This window comes from Platichthys flesus, chromosome 7 (genome assembly GCF_949316205.1).
Source record: "Platichthys flesus chromosome 7, fPlaFle2.1, whole genome shotgun sequence".
Lineage (NCBI taxonomy): Eukaryota > Metazoa > Chordata > Actinopteri > Pleuronectiformes > Pleuronectidae > Platichthys > Platichthys flesus.
Genome location: NC_084951.1, coordinates 1,438,810 through 1,458,003, shown reverse-complemented (window position 1 = coordinate 1,458,003; position 19,194 = coordinate 1,438,810). Strand labels below are relative to the sequence as shown.

Genomic DNA, 19,194 nt, shown 5'->3' with positions numbered 1-19,194 from the left:
AATTACTAAGCCAGAGAGTTAGCGTGACAACACACCAGAAAAGCAGAATTACTCTATTCTATTTTTTTCTTTCACAAGAAGCAAAATCGTCTATACGGTGAACACTACCTGCAATACATTAACTAAACAATACACTGTTAAAACGAACTAAGAAAAAATGCAATAAACTTACTTCTCGTTAAGTCTTAAACAATACTTTTCCCCAATTTTTTCCCTCAATTTTTGATGGTAATGTTTGATATTGAGTCAATAATTTCCATTTGTCCTAAATCAGGTGTTATCCAGAGTATAAACAATGTTTCAAGCTGCCTGTTATTTGTGGGATCAACATCAGGTGGGGCAGATACAGGCTCCACTGCACACAGACTCATGACCACACCAAAACACAACATCAAATTCTTTCTCAGCTCATCGTGTTGGCAATTCTCTGAAGAATCACAGATAGGATGTGATGTATCAGATGTCTTTACTTGCATGGGGAGGGCATGGTTACTTTCTGAGGGGATGATCTGAGTGTCTTTCCTTACGCAACTTCAGGTAAACCAAATAACAAAAGCTGTTGACCTCATGATGCTTGATTCAGACATTCAAGTGTTATTCATGCCTTTCTCAGCACAACACATGAATCTGACAGATGGTTTTCTCAGAAAGATCTTAAAGAGAAATTTCCTAAAGGTATTGCATTATAATGGGAATTACATTATTTGTATTACGAGGTTGGTGAATGAGGTCCAATGACTATATAATTTGATAGCAGTAGACACTTAAAAAACAAATTATGTCATCCAAAATTTGACTTATTATATCTCTGTCACCAGCAGTTGTAAGGCAAACTTTTAAAGTGCTACTTTAATTTGAATTGTCAGGAAATAAATGAATATGAGGAGGCTGGACAGCACTGACGGATGTTGTCTTTTGTCCAATCATAGGGAGGTAACTTACAACTGTTGGAAATGTTTTTATTGGTATAGAGGAATTAAGCAACTTTAAATAAGAAGTCCACAACAATGGTTTATAGAAGTCGCACGTAATTTTTTTACTTCAAATCTCCAACACTTTTGTCCGTATGGGCCACTGTACGGGGTAGCCCGGAAGTGAACCCTGTTGTAAACTGGAGGTACTTTCATTTTAGCTGAACGAGATCTGTCTGCTTGTTTTTCCCTATGGTCTTTCCCATGGTGACCGTATGTGCTCCACAAACCAGTACACAGACTCTAGTTTCGGGTCAGACGGGATACGTGTCCATCAAGACACCAGAGGCACGTAATGAACGTGCATGGTTTTGTCGACATTAAGACCTGGCCGAATTTCCTGTGTTCCTCACTCAGACGCTAAGGTAACTTAGCGTTAGCGGCCTACTGAACTTTGTTGCTGACGAGCTCGTCTGGGATTTCCGAAAGACACAAGGTAATACAGAGTCTTCATGAGATACCACATACATCAGATTGTATGCTCTACTGAGTTTCAATAAGTAGTTTATATAACGTTGGCGTGGAATGAAGCTAGCGACTAGCAGTCATAACTAACCCCTGCGCAGATCACAACGAGAGGTGAATTGTTGAGCAGATATTCCCGGAGACGCTTGTTTGGCTGTTAAATCGCAAATATAGCACATGGGATGTGAATCTACTTGCATACATTGTTGTCTAGCAATCACGCGCCAACTGGACCTGGCATCGGTTTTCATTTCCAGAAAACTATCGTTAGCTTGTTAGCTAACTTAAGTCAGGCACCTAGCTAGATGCTACCACGTTATTTATCTTGCTAAATATTTGCTTGTCACACATTGTATTTGTAAGTTTGACCTTCCGTGAAAAGAGTCGGAGTCATTCTAATAGCAAAAGCGTTCATATAAAAACCTTTCCAATCTGTTTATGTAAACACAAGTATAGTTAGCCAAATTAGCCCCTCTGTTAAGGGGAGCTTGTCCAAACTCCCTCATTATGATAGAGGCGAGTCATGATTGTGATCTCTCGTGTTCATTACTGTAATTTTACGATGTTTACATACATTATTACATTACATTACATACAAATAGATGCAACATTTGACCGTCATGCTCGTTTATTCTTGAGCTGCTCTTCTGTACCAGTTTGCTCCCTCAATTACGTAAAAAAAAAAAGAGTAACCAGGCAAAGTGTGACATCATTTTTCTCGTTTTCCTAGAAGAATGGAATATAAAAAATCTGTATCCTTGGCACCCATTCACACCCTCCTTTCAACTAACATATCCGAACTGAACTACTTCACAATGCAAGATTACAACTGATAGTAAATGAAACGTGCATTGGTTCTTAAGAATCTAAAATATAAATTTACTGTTCACCATGGAGGGAACCGTTAGTTATCTGTGGTAGAGAGAGTAGTGAATGAGAGTTTTGGGTCGGGGGACTGCGATACAGCTCATGTTATATGAAGTTGTATACTCACTGTGGTCCAGGTTTAATTGAGGCTGTAGGACAGAGTTCAGTATGGCAGATTTCTATAGCTCAAACTAATATATCGTTTTTTGAAAGTTTAGGTTTTTCATCATCCCCACATGAGGCTCTCATTGTGTCTTCCTGATTTAGCGTTGTACAGTGACAATGAATTTGCCACAATTTCTTCAGTTTATTGTTTTCCCAGAAATAGGTAATCTGCCCCTTACAAAACAGTGAGGTGGATGTATTAACAACCCCCTCACACGTTGAGTAACTAAGGGTAATGTGAGGGCAGCTGGGCAAGTAGTTTGGTGAACTAAATGAACCGTTCACTTACCTAAAGCTGTAAGGCATAGGAAAACAAACATATGTGTATGACACAACTTATTCCCAATCCCAAAACGTGTCCCTTCTCCAAAACATCTCTCCCTTTAATACATATGTAGACTTTACTGTGTTATCTTGGCTCAGCTTTGATTCTAAAAAAGATTTATTTAATGAAAGCGTACTTAGGATTTCTTACATTGGCAGAGAGGGTTTGCCTTCACAATAATGACCTGTGAGATACCCGGCATGTGTTTTGAAGTAATATCATGTAGTAAGTTATTGATGAATGATGATGGCCACTGATAGTAAGATTGGGTTAAAAATATTTTATATTAATATGTAATTCCCCCATCCGACATTTTTTGTTATCAGTTGGAGCAGCGAAAGACAGAGGGAGTTGCAGGGATTCCAGCATCCCTTATCGCCGTCTGGCCCTGAGATGACATCACAGCAGCCTCATCTCCCCAATGCTGTTTATCCTCCCCAGCTTGCTCAGAACATGTCTGCACAGCAGGCCCGGCCTCATCTTCCGGCCAATCAGCTGCACTCAAGCCAGAACAGTCCAAATGCTGGGTCTCTGGAACACAGAGCACTGACTGGCAGGCCGGGGTGCTCCGGTGTGTCAACGTCCAGCGGAGATGTTGCCAGCAGAAATGTTTCCGTGACCAGCACCAACTCTTGCTTATCCAGAAGAGAAGGGGGTTTTGAACCGTGGCCGGAAGAGGCAGTGGATAACTCCCATGGGTTGTACTCACTCCACCGCATGTTTGACATAGTTGGTGCCCAGCTAACACATCGGGATGTGAGGGTACTGTCGTTCCTGTTTGTTGACGTTATTGATGAGTATGAACGTGGTGGCATCAGGAGTGGAAGGGATTTTCTGCTGGCCCTAGAGCGCCAGGGTCGCTGTGATGAGACCAACTTCCGGCACGTTCTCCAGCTTCTAAGGATTATCACCCGCCACGACCTTTTGCCTTATGTCACACTGAGGAAACGACAAGCTGGTGAGTATTGTCTATGTCATTCTTTAAATGTACAGTACACATTTTTAGATTTTTGAGCATAAGAACTTCAGGAGGCGCAAACATTCAAATGCAGAGATATTCCAGTGCTGGAATAATTTCCTTGGAAGACTGCTTAAGGAACTATGAGCCCAACTTGTCTCCAACAATTTTAATTCAGTTAAGGTCATGAATGAATACTATTATTACAGCATTTTCAGATCAGCATCTGGTATAAAGTACTAAAGAAGGATTTGTTGCACAATCATTAAAAAAAAACATACTGAGAATAAACTGTTTTATGTATGCTACCCCCAAATCCAGTCCATCCAGAGTCAGGACTTCAGTAACAGTGCAGAATGTTGGGTGCAGGTTGTCTTCATAATATTTACAAGAATGATTCTCTAAGGCAGTGGTGAAAAAGTCATTACAGAGAGGGCCAAAATTTAGAACATGGAATACATCGAGGGCCAAACAGTGTCAACATTTATTAAACAGGATAGAAAGGATATTGGATAAAGTGCAAAAAGAAAACCTATTTAGGTAGGCTCCATTCTTCTTTTGTGTGTATGTGCCAGAGCCAGATGTTTTGCATATTTTCTTGGCAGACAGTTTATTAATGTCTGGTGTTAGGCTCTGCGCTGTGGAAACCTAAAGATGGAGTGAAGGTGTGCATCAGTGAGACGACTCCTGTGTAGTATTTTTGCTCATCTTCATCACTGAGAAAAGCGTGTGGGTGAACTTGACTGGACAGAAACTTGGATCTCTGGAACACTGGAAAAATAATTTAATATAATTAAATACTCGGCTAATGAGTAGATTGGCACAGTTTATGGAGCTTTTTTTCACACAAAAAAAGTCTCATCTCATCTCATTTTCATCCGCTTATCCGGGGTCGGGTCGCGGGGGGAGCAGCTCAAGCAGGGGGCCCCAGACTTCCCTTTCCCGGGCCACATTGACCAACTCTGACGGGGGGATCCCGAGGCGTTCCCAGGCCAGTGTTGAGATATAATCTCTCCACCTAGTCCTGGGTCTTCCCCGAGGTCTCCTCCCCACTGGACGTGCCTGAAACACCTCCCAAGGAAGGCGCCCAGTGGGCATCCTTACCAGATGCCCGAACCACCTCAGCTGACTCCTTTCTAAGTGAAGGAGCAGCGGCTCTAATCTGAGTTCCTCACGGATGGCTGAGCTTCTCACCCTATCCCTAAGGGAGACGCCAGCCACCCTTCTGAGAAAACTCATCTCGGCCGCTTGTACCCGTGATCTCACAAAAAAAGTGTGCGTCCTATTTACCAGCAGGTCAGTTATGATAGACATAAGATATTTTATTGCGGGCCGGATATAATTGTACCGGGGGCCGAAAGTTGCCCACAGGCCTCGAGTTTGACATGTCTGCTCAAAGGCTACATCCATTCCTCTGTTGATGCTATTGGCCCATCTCATGTCAAAGAAGGGTTTTCTCATCTACTCTGTGGTAGCCTGCCATTTTATAATTAGTTTTGTAATGAACAAAAATAAATCTACAGCTCTCAAGAGAACTCAAACTTTGCTGTGTTGTGATCTGTTTGTATAGCTGTGTGCAGTGCTACTCGCAGTTCTATTTTCTGCTTGCCCACTCATGCTATTGTAAAGTTGTTACTCCCCATCGACTAGTCAGACCTCATAGTTTTGTTTGCTTTCGTGTGCGGATCCAAGAGTTATATGCAATGCAGTCCTCACTAATGCAAGACAAGATTTGTCTTTCACTATTTAGGGTACAGTCACACTTATGAAAGTGTGGCAGTGGCGAGCTTGACAAGCCGCTCACTTCCATTTTTTGCAGGCAAAGGGGCAAATAAAACATTTTGAGAAAATCTGCAGCGTGGCTTGCATCTTACCATGAGAAATATAGAGCATTACTCACTTCTGCCCTGCAGCTACTCCGCACTTAAGTGCATTAGAAAACAAGAATGAAATGTTTTACCTGTATGACCCACGCATCATGTTTTGTTCATCTCATTTGCATGATATAAAAAAACAGTGTTGGGTAAAGCACTTCTCAGAATTAATCACAGGAACATAAACAAGTGAGAGACCCTCTTTCCCTTATAGTATGATTAGGTGTAGGGATGAAACACTTACCAGCTTCACTTTTAAACAAAGTTAAATTCCAGACGGTTAGTATTACCACGTGATAATGTCATGGTAAAGACTGTCGCACACACAGGTGCGCTGGCACAGCATGCAACGTGGGTTTGTTATGTGCATGTCTAGGGCTGGGCGATATGGCGTGGGGGGCACGGACACAGACACAACAACTTAAAGGAATCATAACGTTAATGTGTTTCTTTTAATGATTTTGAACTGTACATTGAATTTCTGACCGGCGCTGACAGGCTATTCTGTGATGCTCAGACGTCATCTGTTTGTCCAGTTTGTCCTTTCTGTAGGACTGGCAGGGAGACTCTATGAATGGCCGGGTCTGGTTACCTCTCACATCTGCCTGTTTATGCTGTCTACATATTCTACAGAACATTCCTAAAACCAAAAAGAAAACTGATTGGCACAGTTTATGGAGCTTTTTTTCACACAAAAAAAGTGTGCGTTTCTAGGGTTTCTTTTAACAGCTCCTGCTTCCGTTCTTCGTAGTGCGTTTCTACCCTTTGGTCTGGTGATGCTACGTCGTTACGGAATGTGATATGCCGCTTCCAATAAGTATATCAGTTGTCGAAAACCTTCGCCCTCAACAATACTTAAGGGTAGCATATCCATCTCGATGAACTTGCTGATCCGTTGGGTAATTTTCTCTGCTCGTTGTGCATCGCAGCTTCTCCGTGCTAACAGAGTTGATGCTAGGTTGAGACCGAGAGCAGGATGCACCGCCACTGACCAGGGTCGGATGTGCGTTGTTCAAGTGGTACATCATTTGAATCGGGGGGGAGTTGTACTTATACACAGCTTTGCAGTGTTGGCAGTGAAGTCTTTTTTTAAATAAAAATGATCCCACGCTACACTCACCGGGGACCTCTTCATGTTTACTTTTGAAATACACAGAAACTCGCAGGTAACTGAGTAGGGTTGTGATGTTTTTTTCAAACCTTGCCCCCCCCCATGGTAGAATGTGTAATTGCTGCCACATAGTGAAACCCATTGCATTCCTTCAAGGCTCACACTACGCAACAGAACATGCATTTGTTTTATCTATGAAAAAAAATTGTCATCATCGCAATTCTTAATGATCAATTAATCGATCGTCGAGTTAATTATGTCCATCCCTAGTCGGTTGTTTACAGGGCTGCGTGTCCGCTGTTGGCGGCGGAGTTGCTGGTTTATCTACTGCATTGCCTTCCAAACAAGTCGGTTTATGTTCTAAACTAAACACCAGGATGCTACGATATTTCAGCTGAGTTTGAATGTTTATCTTTTGAAATAATGTCAAAACTTGAATGGTTACGACACTTTCTGTAGGCGTTTCAAAATAAAATCACTCAAGCGTTTCTGTTGACGGAATCCGTTCTTTTGTTTTATCAAGGAGATTTTATTGGTAAATATTTGGAGGAGCAGACAGAGCACGGCTTCATACTGTATAGTACTTGTATTTATTTGAGTACAAGGGACTTCTTTCATACAAGGAAATCGTCACATTTATGGCCATATTCAAGTCAAAGCCCATGGAAAAAACACTGTGCTGCAGTAGCAGCTCCTCTGCGGAACATATTGTTGAACTATAGCTAAATATTGTGCACTGAACAGATGCTGTAAAAATTAAATGATATTGATGTGAATATTGTCCATTGAGTAGATTAAGTTGCACAACTGCCCTTTGTTTAAATTTATGCTCCTACATTCGGCCTTTATCAGAAATTGCTAAATCTAATAAATATGACCCTCCTAAGTGGGTTTCTTGGAAGATGTCAGGGTGGTAGATCTGGGCTAGATCTTGGCTCAAAAAGTTTGGTAACCACTGGTTTAGAACAAACACGATTCTTACTAGAATTGACTATTTGAACAGTCAGGACTAAAGGCCAATGTATGCGTCTCAGTTTTGACGGACACGGACAGATGGGACCGCCTTCTCCAACGTGGAACGCCCTCTCCGGGCCTCTCCGCGGCTCCTCGAAGAGCTTTTCGTGCAGCTCTCATTTTTCTAACTACACGTCGAAATGGCGGAGAGCCCACGGATAGCCCTTGGCTGTGATTGGTCCGCTAACGCCAGCATTTCGGAATGGAAACTTCCTGTTCCATTCCCTACATCACAATAAACCAAAATCACAACTACGACTCTATGATTAATGTGACAAGTGTGTTAAGCCAGCGGCGTTGTCCGGCTGACAGTGGCTGGTTAGAGCACTTACGGCATGTGTGTACGGTCACATACGGTTATAACGAACTTTCATAATGGGGCTAGCGGGCTAGCCACCATGCTGACTGCGGTGGGAACAGTGCAAAACCCGCTGACTTTAATCCCACGGCTGTCATGACACTGTTCCTCAAACACCGTCAGGTTAGAAGCAAACACTTGGTAGTAGTTAGTATCGGGAGTCCCTGCTGACTTGTGTGGAAGCTGGGGGGAAGCTAGCTGCCTCCGTGTAGCTTCAAGCTGTTGCAGCTGTTGAATTAGCAACGCAGTTTGGAAACAAGACCGGGGAACCGCTGCGTTAAGACACAATAACACAGGCATTTTGACCCGCTGGGTGCCACTTTATTTTAGCAAAAACTGTCACGTCATCAACATCCTTTTTCTGTTAGTTGCCATCGTTCGCTGTGTGTGAGGAGCCGGGAGGACGTAAATAAACCAGGGTGGACTTCTTCTATATACCTCATGAGGTAGGCTTCTCTAAGCTCGACTTCCGTTGCGCCATCTACTGTTCTGGCGGTAAATTGTTTTCACAAGCAAAAGGCTCGTAGAACTATAAATCAAAAAGGGTCCGTCCGATCCGTCCGTCCGTCAGTCCGCAACGGACTCAGAGAAGCATACTGAGGCCTTAAGAACCCATTAGTCATTCTATAATTTTCAGAGGTTATTATTACAAGTGTTCATAACATATTGATATATTGCTCATGCATCGTGTAAGCACAGCGATAAGGTATCATCGAGAATTTATTTTAATGTTCCACTTCAGATTTGTAAAATGTTTTGTTGATTGTCAAACTTTTGTTTATGCTCATAAATAAGATTTCAAAACAACAGGATTTACTCAGCTGCAAAATAATTTTTTAAATGAGAAAGAAATAATAATTTGACATTTAGCCATCATATTCGATCAACAGTTATTTTATTTTTATTATATTTTTTGCCATATTGCCCAGCCCTACAGCAAACAAGCAAATTCAAGTCCTGTCTGACATCTGAAGTCAAAATCTGACTGATAAGCTTTAAAGCATGTATCTGATCTGTAAACTGCTGATTAGAGGTAAACGTTGCACATCCAGAGGAAGACTGGAAGCAGTTAGTGCGTTTACAAACTCCTGAATTATGGGTCTGAATACTAAAGTGAATAATAGTTCAGTTTTTTATTTTAAAGGGATAGTTCAACCAAATATTGTGGTTTCTTCCAAGTGTCCGCAAGCCCCAACATTCAAATTCAACTAGAAACATCCTATGTTTTAGCCTTAAAGTGTGTTATCCTCCTCCTAGTTACTGCTGCACTAACTGCAGCCATTGCAAGTTCTCGCGATACTCACAAGCAGTAACTAGAAGGACGACAACAGCTGCAAAAGAGTTTTGACACTTCACCCACCCCTCCATCAGCATAGGGGTGAGTAGATAATTAGTTTGAGGTCAACTTTCCCTTTAATTTACTTACAAAATGTTTGTCATTATGGATTATTGAGTGTAGATTGATAGGAACATTTTGTCCATTTAAAATGAAACCTAAAACACAACAGACTTTTAAAAAAAAGGAAGAGATATCACTGCTTTTCTGAAGCTTTCACACATGCTCTATGAAATCTTTGTTATTAATTCCAAAGAAGATTTCTACTCATTGAAATTAACAATTGCTTCCACAATCTATTGTTTTCAGTGTGTCCAGACCCTGTCGATAAATACCTGGAAGAGACATCAGTACGTTACATTTCACCTAGAGGAACAGCGCAGGGCAAGGTCACGGCACCCCACAGAAGAACAGGTTGGTGACTTTGTGTGTGTTCAAGGTCTGTTTGACATTATGACACAGAAGATGGATTAATGTCATAACTGATGTCCCTGTCTAGGTCCTCAGCCAGTCATTTGCTGTTCCCCGTCAGGACCCCATGTTGGCCCTTCCCGAATAAAGCCAGCTCCCCCTGTACCAAATCGCAAACGGAAGAGAAGTGTTTCCACAGCTGACTGCAGAGAGAAGCAAACATGTGGTAAAGAGACGCAAAACATAGACAAACAGCATCATGTTTGTCAAGTCTCAGAGCAGGATTACATATTTTAATACCAGTAGCCTATTTACTCCATATGCTCAAGATCCCTAGTCAGAGGTGAGAGTTGATTTATGTCAATTATCAGTATTGATCAAATGTTTACAGAGGGATTTAGACTCCTGAAATGGATGTGACAAAATCAGCAGAGTTTTACAAGTGAAGACTCAACACACTGTTGTTGGCCTACAAAGCCACTACAGTAGTAATAAGTGGCCTAATATTATATTGAGATAAAAAAACATTTGTTTCTTTTACATTTAAATTGAAAAAAAAAAAAATCTCCTCAGAGAAGGTTTGAGTTTAAACTCTTCTTGATGGGCAGACAATCAAAAACACTTACCAAACAGAAAATCATTTATTAAATCTAAGTTCAATCAATTACATTATTCCTCCTCACAGTGCTTGCACAATGTGTGAGCATTATATATATGTTTCACATTTTTATTTTGCTATTGATGAATATTATATTATGATAATTACTGACCGACAGACAGTGGGACAATGAGGAGAGTGTTTTTCGAGTGTTTTGCACACTACAGATTATAGAGCTGACGTTAAATTAAACTTACCCTGAGTTCTTAATGGAATTGATCTGGTTTCAGTTTCAGCTAGCATCCACATTTCACTTTTGCAGGTGCACATTTGTGACATAGAAAAAGAGGCAACAGGGCCTTTCTTAAGCAAAGTGTTCCTTTAATCTCTGACCAGATGTTGTGGTCCTGCAGTCAGAAAGCAACCTAACCATAAAATCCCCTCATCTCAACCCAGGACATTTCAGCCATCTGCAACAACCACTCAGTATTCAAAGTGTCCTTTATAAACTTTTTCTGAGGAATTAAAATGGAAGAAAAATCTGGATGTCCGTCACAGGCATAACTGAATCATTTACATGACATTTTATGAGTTTTCCACCACACAGCTACAGATTGTAATATAAAGTTAGGTTCCGTTTGATGTGCAGGAAATTGGAAGAAAGCTTTGACCAGCAGCTACAATCTCACTCTTTGGTATCAAATGTGCTCTACCAATCATTGGTTGTTGTGCCAAACAGTCTCTATAATACAACACTGAATTGCATTTTAGGTAGTGACAGTGTACAACAGACTATCCACGCAAACAAACCATGCTGATGAAAGTGAGGATTCTTGTTTAACCCCCTCGTCCATTCTGCTTCACTCTCACCATGCTCAGTACCTGAGCAGACCCATTGTTGGGTTATGTTTAGCAAGTTCTCCTGACTGAGCTTCAGTGCATTCTGTTAAAATGTACCGATCTTACATTTAGTTGCCAAGTTTCAGTTCAGTTCAGTTAAAAAAAGACCAGATGGCAGTTCAAAGACAGAGAAACCGTTCTATGGACTGATGAAACAAAAATAGACCTCTGTCGAAATGATGGAGAAAGTGAAGAGAAAATAAGGAGCAGCTCATGTCCGAAACTACCTCCTCATCCGTCAAAGGGCAACATCATGATGTTGGCTCAACATTGTATTGGCAACTTCAACCAGCCCCAACCCTATCGGAATACATTTATCTTCCCTCCGTTAATAATATTAATAATATCTTGGGAACAATACCAATGTAGAACAACAAACTTTTATATTTATTTGGCCCGATGAATAAAAATAACTTAAGCTTGAGACTTGTTTGCACAACTCTTGCAGGGCGTTGAGTCTTCAGGTTATTCTGCAGTCTAAAGCCATGCTAGCTGTCTACTGGCATTCAGCTGTTATGAGTGTGGATAGGCGCTAACATTTCCAATGTGACCTATTGGTGCTACTTACTGTATATGTTCCAGCCCTACTATTCACTCTTGACTGACCCACGCTGTACCATCTTTCTGTTTCCTCTCTCAGATATCCGCCTCCGGGTTCGCGCTGAATACTGCCAGCATGAGTCTGCGCTTCAGGGAAACGTATTCTCCAACAAACAAGAGGCAGTGGAGCGACAGTTTGAGCGCTTCAACCAGGCCAACACTATCCTCAAATCCCGAGACTTGGGCTCTATCATCTGCGACATTAAGTTCTCCGAGCTCACCTACTTGGATGCCTTCTGGAGAGACTACATAAATGGATCCTTGCTTGAGGCCCTTAAAGGGGTATTTATCACAGATTCCCTCAAACAGGCTGTTGGCCATGAGGCTATAAAACTATTGGTCAATGTCGATGAAGAAGACTACCAGGCTGGTCGACGCAAACTGCTCTGCAATTTGGTCACAGGGGGAGGAGGCCCACCAGGAGGTAGCAAAGACACTGTATCTTAGACCTACTCTCATGGTGCAAGCACATGGTGAAAGATGTAGCTGTGCCTCCCCCACAGGGAATAAAGTGTAACTTGAGGTGCCTACAGTGTGTCAGAGAGGAACTATGGACCGCCAGTCACCCAATTGATTTCCTTGAGAGCTAAGTTCATAGGATTTCTACTTGGCCACCATGAGCATAGCATGCAAGCAAGTCATTGGGAGCTTTGTTGGCAAAGAAGTTGGCGATGCATACAGGTTGGCATTACCTTGTATCCCGGGCTGTTCTTTTTCTTTAAGGAGCAGAATGTTAATCTCATCTGGGTTGACTTTGACTAATTTGTGGTTTCTAGTATGTTAGCTCATTGAATCACATTGTTAACTCTTTACTCCTGTTCCAAAGTGGAGTTACTGTACGTTCAACCCAGGAAACATGCTTAACACTGACAAGTTACTCCCAGTGGGAGTTGTATGTTATTGTCACACAGGTTTGTCCTTTTCCAGGTTTTTCAGGTACATTACAGATGGATTTGATAAACCCAATAAGAGAGTGTTCTGTATGTTATAGAACCGTACAGACCCCAATTGACTTCACAGTTTGTCTCTTTCTGTTTGCTTACTGCCTGACTTTCCCCATCCTTTGCAGGGTTGTCTTTCCTGTAAAGTTAAATCCTGTCATAGCATATGTATGGCTCATATTTGGTCACTGTCAACATTATCGTGTCTGTACTCATTATAGGCATTATGGCTCATTACAGCAGCTGGCATTCTGGCCTAACTTGATGTTTTCAGCTGTCCAGTCTCTGCCTATATTTATTTGTGGGTCGCTCTAATGTCTCCAATGTGTCATTCGCTGGTGTTTTGGATTTGTAAACCAGTGCCAGTTTCATTGTCAGCCTGCACTGCTGGACATCTGTTCACTTACCTTCTCAGTCCTATTCATTAGCGATAAAACACTGAACCTAAATGGAAAAAAAATCAACAGCAATTGAAAGTCACATCCAGAATGTGTGACGTCTTCTCAGTTGTGCAGGAGGCCAGAACAAATAACAATAATTGACATGATTTGTTTGTCTAAAGATAAAGACATGTCACCCTGTAGCTCCACTCGCACATTAAACCCTCAGTAGTATCCCTCTACATATATGATGAGGTTGTGGTTGAGTCTACTGGGTGGTGTGAGCAGTTTCCCTCAGTGACACCCTTCTCCCTCAGGAGGGGTGGCATCTCCACAGACATGGGCAAACTGAGCAGGGGGATCTCTTAATAAGGATCTGAAGCGGAAATGACATTTGTGAGGACCAACATAATGGTGAGTTTCCGTGATGGTTGACACTCTTATATTTTAGCACGTAGATCCTGAACTGTGATGTTCTTGCTGCATACTCATGCTACAAACCTCCCATCTCATCAAGGATTATCTCTGTATGTCTACATTTAGTGAAAACAGCCTTTAAATGATGTGCTTCTACATTTTCAGTGTTTTGATTTGAAAATACATTTTTGAATTGGCACTGAACAGTTGCATTCAATCAGAATGGTGAGCGGTGGAATCATACAGACAAAGTTTCTAGATATTGGCCGGCAGTGGACTAAGATTTCATGTTGTCGTCAAAACTTAAAATTTGTTTAAAATAACAGGTAAAGCAGAAAAAGTAATTCCATGTAACAACAGGACTGATTGTTGTTTAGAACAAAAATATTAGAATGATGCTATTTTCTGATAAGAAAATTTAGATATTGGTTGATAAGTAGACCAGAGACTGATTTTAGAAACATGCCTGTCTCCAGAGCTAATATTTGACTCTTCTGTTAATCAGTGAAATAGACAAAAAATACATGCAGGCTCATATTCATTAGCAACAAATTTGCACTTAGTCAGTGAAGAATGATTTGGACAGAGTTCTTCACTTGCAATTCTTACATCCTGATATTTGTACTTACTACTTTACAAATGAGCATTGTTCTTTTTGCCAAACATTTTTCCAATTTTTGCCTCAGATTTTAACATAAGGGAAATTCATCCGTTTGCTTTTATTTCCCCTCTTAAAAGTTCAGTATGTATTAACCAAATATATTCTTCCTGCTAAAGAAGCCCTATCTTATATTTGCTGTCAAACCATCCATGGGTACATGTGAGAACATGCAAGTCATGATTGACAGGCCACTATTACTCTGGATTATATAGAGTTGGCCTGCATTTTATATTTTTACCCCAATGGAATTTCAAAAGGTTGCAAGTTAGTATCTATTATATAGGTTGGTGTATGTTATGTTGATTGTATGTTATGTTAGTTGTTCAATGCAGCGGTCTTTTAAGCAACATTGCATGTAACCAGTTTCTATGAGATTTCTCCCAAAATCTCATAGAAATTCTCAGTGTTAACATTTGTAAATATCTTCTGAATTTCCAGTTTTATTAATTCAGTTTTGCATTTCTTTCAGAATATTGGCAAGTAGGACTGTTAATAAATGAAGCAGTGGGGTTTGGTTGAAGTTTTATATCACAGGACCAACGTCTTTGGTGGAAAACAGTGTACATTTTCCAGACATGAAAATATATTGGACCTATTAAAACTGCTTCATGATAGATCTTATTGTGGGCAGCACAATAATTTCATAAATTTGGCCTAAACATTATAGGTTATAATCACTTTGACACACAAACACTGTGTATGAGGAATTCCTTGAACACATTTCCAGCTGTGCGCGAGAGCTTCTGGGTGCATCTCACTTCTGTTTTCCATGTGTCCTCATTCCCTTCACTGGCTCCACAGCTCTTCAAACTCACAACTGGAAGAAGGAAACATCCAGGCATCACATTTTGCGTGGCAAACCAAGTTTATTTGTGCCATGAATGTCCCTGCAGAGACTTGAATGTAATGTACACAGTGTGAACCATACTCTGTTGCTTTCAACCCACATGCTAAATGAAACTTTAAAAGATTTGGTGGTTAGTCCTGTTGACTTGTTTACCAATAAAAGTAAAACGTTGCTGTGTTTCTATTTGCCATTGATACTCTGCAGTCGGTTCCTTTATTGTTTATCAAACTGAGCGTTGACTAACCACTGCTACAACAGGTCGGCTGTCAGTCAGTACTATCTGGACTCTGTACAAAATAGATTAAACAAATTTATGAAAATAAGATGCGAGTGCTGTGCAATTGTTTACCTAGAAGTTTTTCCATAGTAGATCTCAGTCAGTTAGCTAATTTGAGTGAGTTTTGTTACTGCTGTGGCAGATGTATCAGCAGGGCAGAAAGTATGATGCAACCTTCCAAAAGCATCAAAATGTCTCAGTGAGAGCCTCCAGAGTTTCTTCACTTTATCCGATTAGAAGACAGCAGGAGATCCATCGCAGGATTCACTGCGAGCAGGTGGGTATGTTGATCTTTTAAACATGCGACCACATGCGACAGACAACAGTTAATAATAAAAAATAAACCACATTTTTATTTCAAATTTAGTTGTAAAAGCTGTAACACATTCACAAGAACTTGTTTAAAGCTGGATCGCACACTTGATATGTCTGCTCCACACGTACACTCTTTGAATTGATTTTGGTGTCTGAATTCAATTAAATTTCTTGAAAGTGTAGAAGTAGCTCGGTGTCCACTCGCATCATGCTCACCATTGTCAGTTAAGTAGCAGTTTATTACCTCCTTACTGTTAGTTTGGCTGGTTATCTGGCCAGTAACCAGCCGTCCGGGCAATTCCATTGAAAAAGGATAAGGAGATGTTTGTTAATGGTTCAGAACGCAGTAACTTTATTTGCCCTCCACAACAGCAGCAGCAACATACAGGGCCTTGAACACTGTCAGGCTAGAAACCTGCGCTTCTCTCAACACTTCTGTCTGACTACCTCAGCATTGGCTGTACTGGCCTTCATCAGCCGTAGGTACTCTCTTCACACTTCATCCCCATAACAACATCACTTCTCTTCCCCATAACACCTAGGTGTACTACGTCACACACATTTGCTTAAATGTTTGTTTGTTTCACACAGTTGATGAGCAGTGGTCTACTGTATATCAAAGGTCCAGTGTTTTGTCAAACTGTCCATTCACCCTGACCCACTCCTCCTAATGCGGATGCCACTTAACATCCTTCTTTGCTGTGGTTGTTAGACCTCACCTTACAATAAAACACAACCACTGTATGAGCAAAAAGGGTGTGGAGAAATATGTCATTGATCTAGAGCAAAAATCAATTCAGTATTGTTGATTCAAAAGGAAACAAATGTATCTATATTGTTATCTTTAAATAATAATAAAAAACAATATATCAATGTATCTTATTGTGGTAAAATTGTGTTAGAAAACATCTTAACAGGCTTTGTGATATTGGTAATGTTGGTAATGTTGAATTAATTAACCATTACAAATATCAAAGATTTCCAGAGAATGAATATATTATATTAAATATCAATATAATATATTGTGTCTGTAGTAAGCTACTTCCATGGTAGACTCAAGTGAATTTTAATGCAAAACTCATTGTCCGTTTTTATCTCTTTTGCAGTCTTTTGAGTTCTGTGTTGAATTTAACGTAAAAATTAATTTCTATTCATATAAGGTTGACTGAGATGGGGCAACTAAGGCCTGATTGAGTGCATGTTTATTGTAGAGCTGTGTTAAAAAACCCTGTTTTCTTTCAGTTTATTCCAGGTGTTTGACACATTCTTCAGGCCTCTTATTGTGTGATTTGCTGTTCACGTGTTTCTGTCAATACCCAGATACAGCCACCACTTCTCACCTGACATGAGGTACACCAGGGTATTCCCCAATACAGCTTCTGCCATACCAAGTGCATGCGAGAGGAAAGACAGATCTGAGATCGTTTGTGCTACAACCACCACCCTGCTTTGGGCCACTTTTTCGAGCTTTTGGACTTTTTAAACATTAGAGTTCTTAAAGAACTTTTCAAATAAAAAACCCTAGTTTGAAACTTAATTTGGTCTGATATCATTACATCTATAAATATCACTTATTTAAATTATCACAACCAGTCTGACAGAGTCTAAATGTGACGGCTACACAACGGTTCCTGGTGTGTCTCTCTTCTCTCCCGTCATCTCCACTCACCTCTCCTCTTCTTTCCATTTTCTCCTCTCACTCCAACCTGTCAGATTTCCGCCCACACTGAGTCTGGTTCTGATGGTTTATTCCTGTTTAAAGGGAGTTTTTTTTATTCCACTGCACTGAAGTGTGGTTACTCATTTGGTGGGAGCTGTTTCTCTATAATATTTTCAGGTCTCAGCCTTACTTTGTAAGGTGCCTAGGGTATGTTATGATTCGGCACTATACAAATAAAGTTGAATTGAAATGTAATTTGATAGCTATAAATGGTCATATTCCCACATTGGCCAAGATATAGTGCTAACCATGCTAACACATGCCCCAATTTTTTTTAAAAACACAGCTCAACAAAAAAAAAAGAATCAAACATGTATTATGAAGTTAAACAACATATGACTTTAAACTGACTATAACATGACAGCAATGCTCTAACAATAATCAAATACCTAAACTGACTATAAATAATACAATGTTTAATTCCTAAAACAAATCGCTGTTGTTATTACAGTCAAAATGGGAATACATCACACCATAACGTACTTAGTAGGCTGAAGATTTGGATCAACATGTTCCACAAAACATGCTGAGACAACAATCTGTAGACAGTGCAGAGGACTCATCCCACTCAGCCATTCACTTTCTCCGCTGATTAGACGAAATGCAGCGGATGAGGGTTGAAGTATTTGCATTTGGTAGTAATTGGCACTATAAATTGGTTATAAGTGCAAACACGAGCAAGACAGTAAAGTGCTTCAACTTGGTGAAATGGATAATGTGTTTTTTATGCCATGTGTCTTTTAGAAACAGATTTCTGATTATCCACAGTTTGTCAAATTCTGCTAATCGGTGTTGCTGCTTTTTCAAAAGCAGAGACAGTTCATCACGGGTGCTTCTAGGATCTGAAGTCCTTTTTACTGTACGGCTTGTTTCCCAAGATGCCATCCATCTCAGATGCAAGGGACAGTGATAACTTTGGGAGAACCTGAGGAACAAGAGGAGAGAAACGTTACCGTCAAATGTACCTTAGACAACTGGCCGTTGCTTGAGTCAGCCTATTGGAGGCACATCTTGACTTCATAGTGTCACAGAGATCTCTAGTGCAGTGATTCTCAAATGGGGGTACGCGTACCCCTGGGGGTACTTGAAGGTACTCCGGGGGGTACTTGAGATTTTTTTTAAATATATTTAAATTAGCATCCATTCAAAAATCCTTGACATTTTTTTATTTAACAAATATTCAATAAAATATAAGTGTAAGTTCATGAACCTAAATTTTATATTCAGTAGGATTTTCAATTTAATTATCATAAAAAAACAGTCTCCCCCATACCGATGGTTTGACCCACCCTGGCACACGCCACCTGTCATCGCCTGTCATCACCTGCCTTGAAAACTTCAACAATGGAGTCGAGTTGAAATGCAGCAGCAATGCTGCTGAAACATGGAGGGACAAGCGCCAAAGAAGGCGAAACCAGAGCAGAGAGCCTTCCCTAAACAACACCGTGAGAGCTTGTGCCTCTTCGGAGGGGCGCTTAAACGTAAAAGTTTTCCGTTGTGAAGTTAATGATTCATAACAAGAAGTCCGCGTCTCTACCGGTACCCTTTCAAAATAAAAGAGACCACTGCAAATGAGCAATGTTATGGACATTGATGGAGTTTTAAATTTGAATGTGTCTAGTTACAAGGCTTAATAAATCACATTCCATCTTTCTTTCTACCAAAACTGCTTTGCGCTGGTTA

General features: G+C 40.6%; 2 protein-coding genes across 2 annotated transcripts in view; one reads left to right on the top strand and one right to left on the bottom strand.

The window, feature by feature from the left end:
• Nucleotides 1–1,082: 1,082 nt before the first annotated feature.
• On the top strand, nt 1,083–15,522 carry dedd (death effector domain containing). The gene is made up of 5 exons (XM_062392189.1): nt 1,083–1,407; nt 3,120–3,751; nt 9,754–9,858; nt 9,944–10,081; nt 11,994–15,522. Exons 2-5 carry the CDS (start codon nt 3,187–3,189, stop codon nt 12,398–12,400), a joined length of 1,215 nt encoding a protein of 404 aa, XP_062248173.1. The 5' UTR covers nt 1,083–1,407; nt 3,120–3,186; the 3' UTR covers nt 12,401–15,522.
• Nucleotides 15,523–15,940: 418 nt separating this feature from the next.
• The window catches only part of LOC133956091 (voltage-gated potassium channel subunit beta-2-like), a 49,958-nt gene continuing 46,704 nt past the window's right edge, over nt 15,941–19,194 (bottom strand). The window contains exon 15 of the mRNA XM_062390918.1: nt 15,941–18,436. Coding sequence (XP_062246902.1) covers nt 18,347–18,436 — 90 coding nt within the window. The 3' untranslated portion in view covers nt 15,941–18,346. The remainder of the gene's footprint in view (nt 18,437–19,194) is intronic.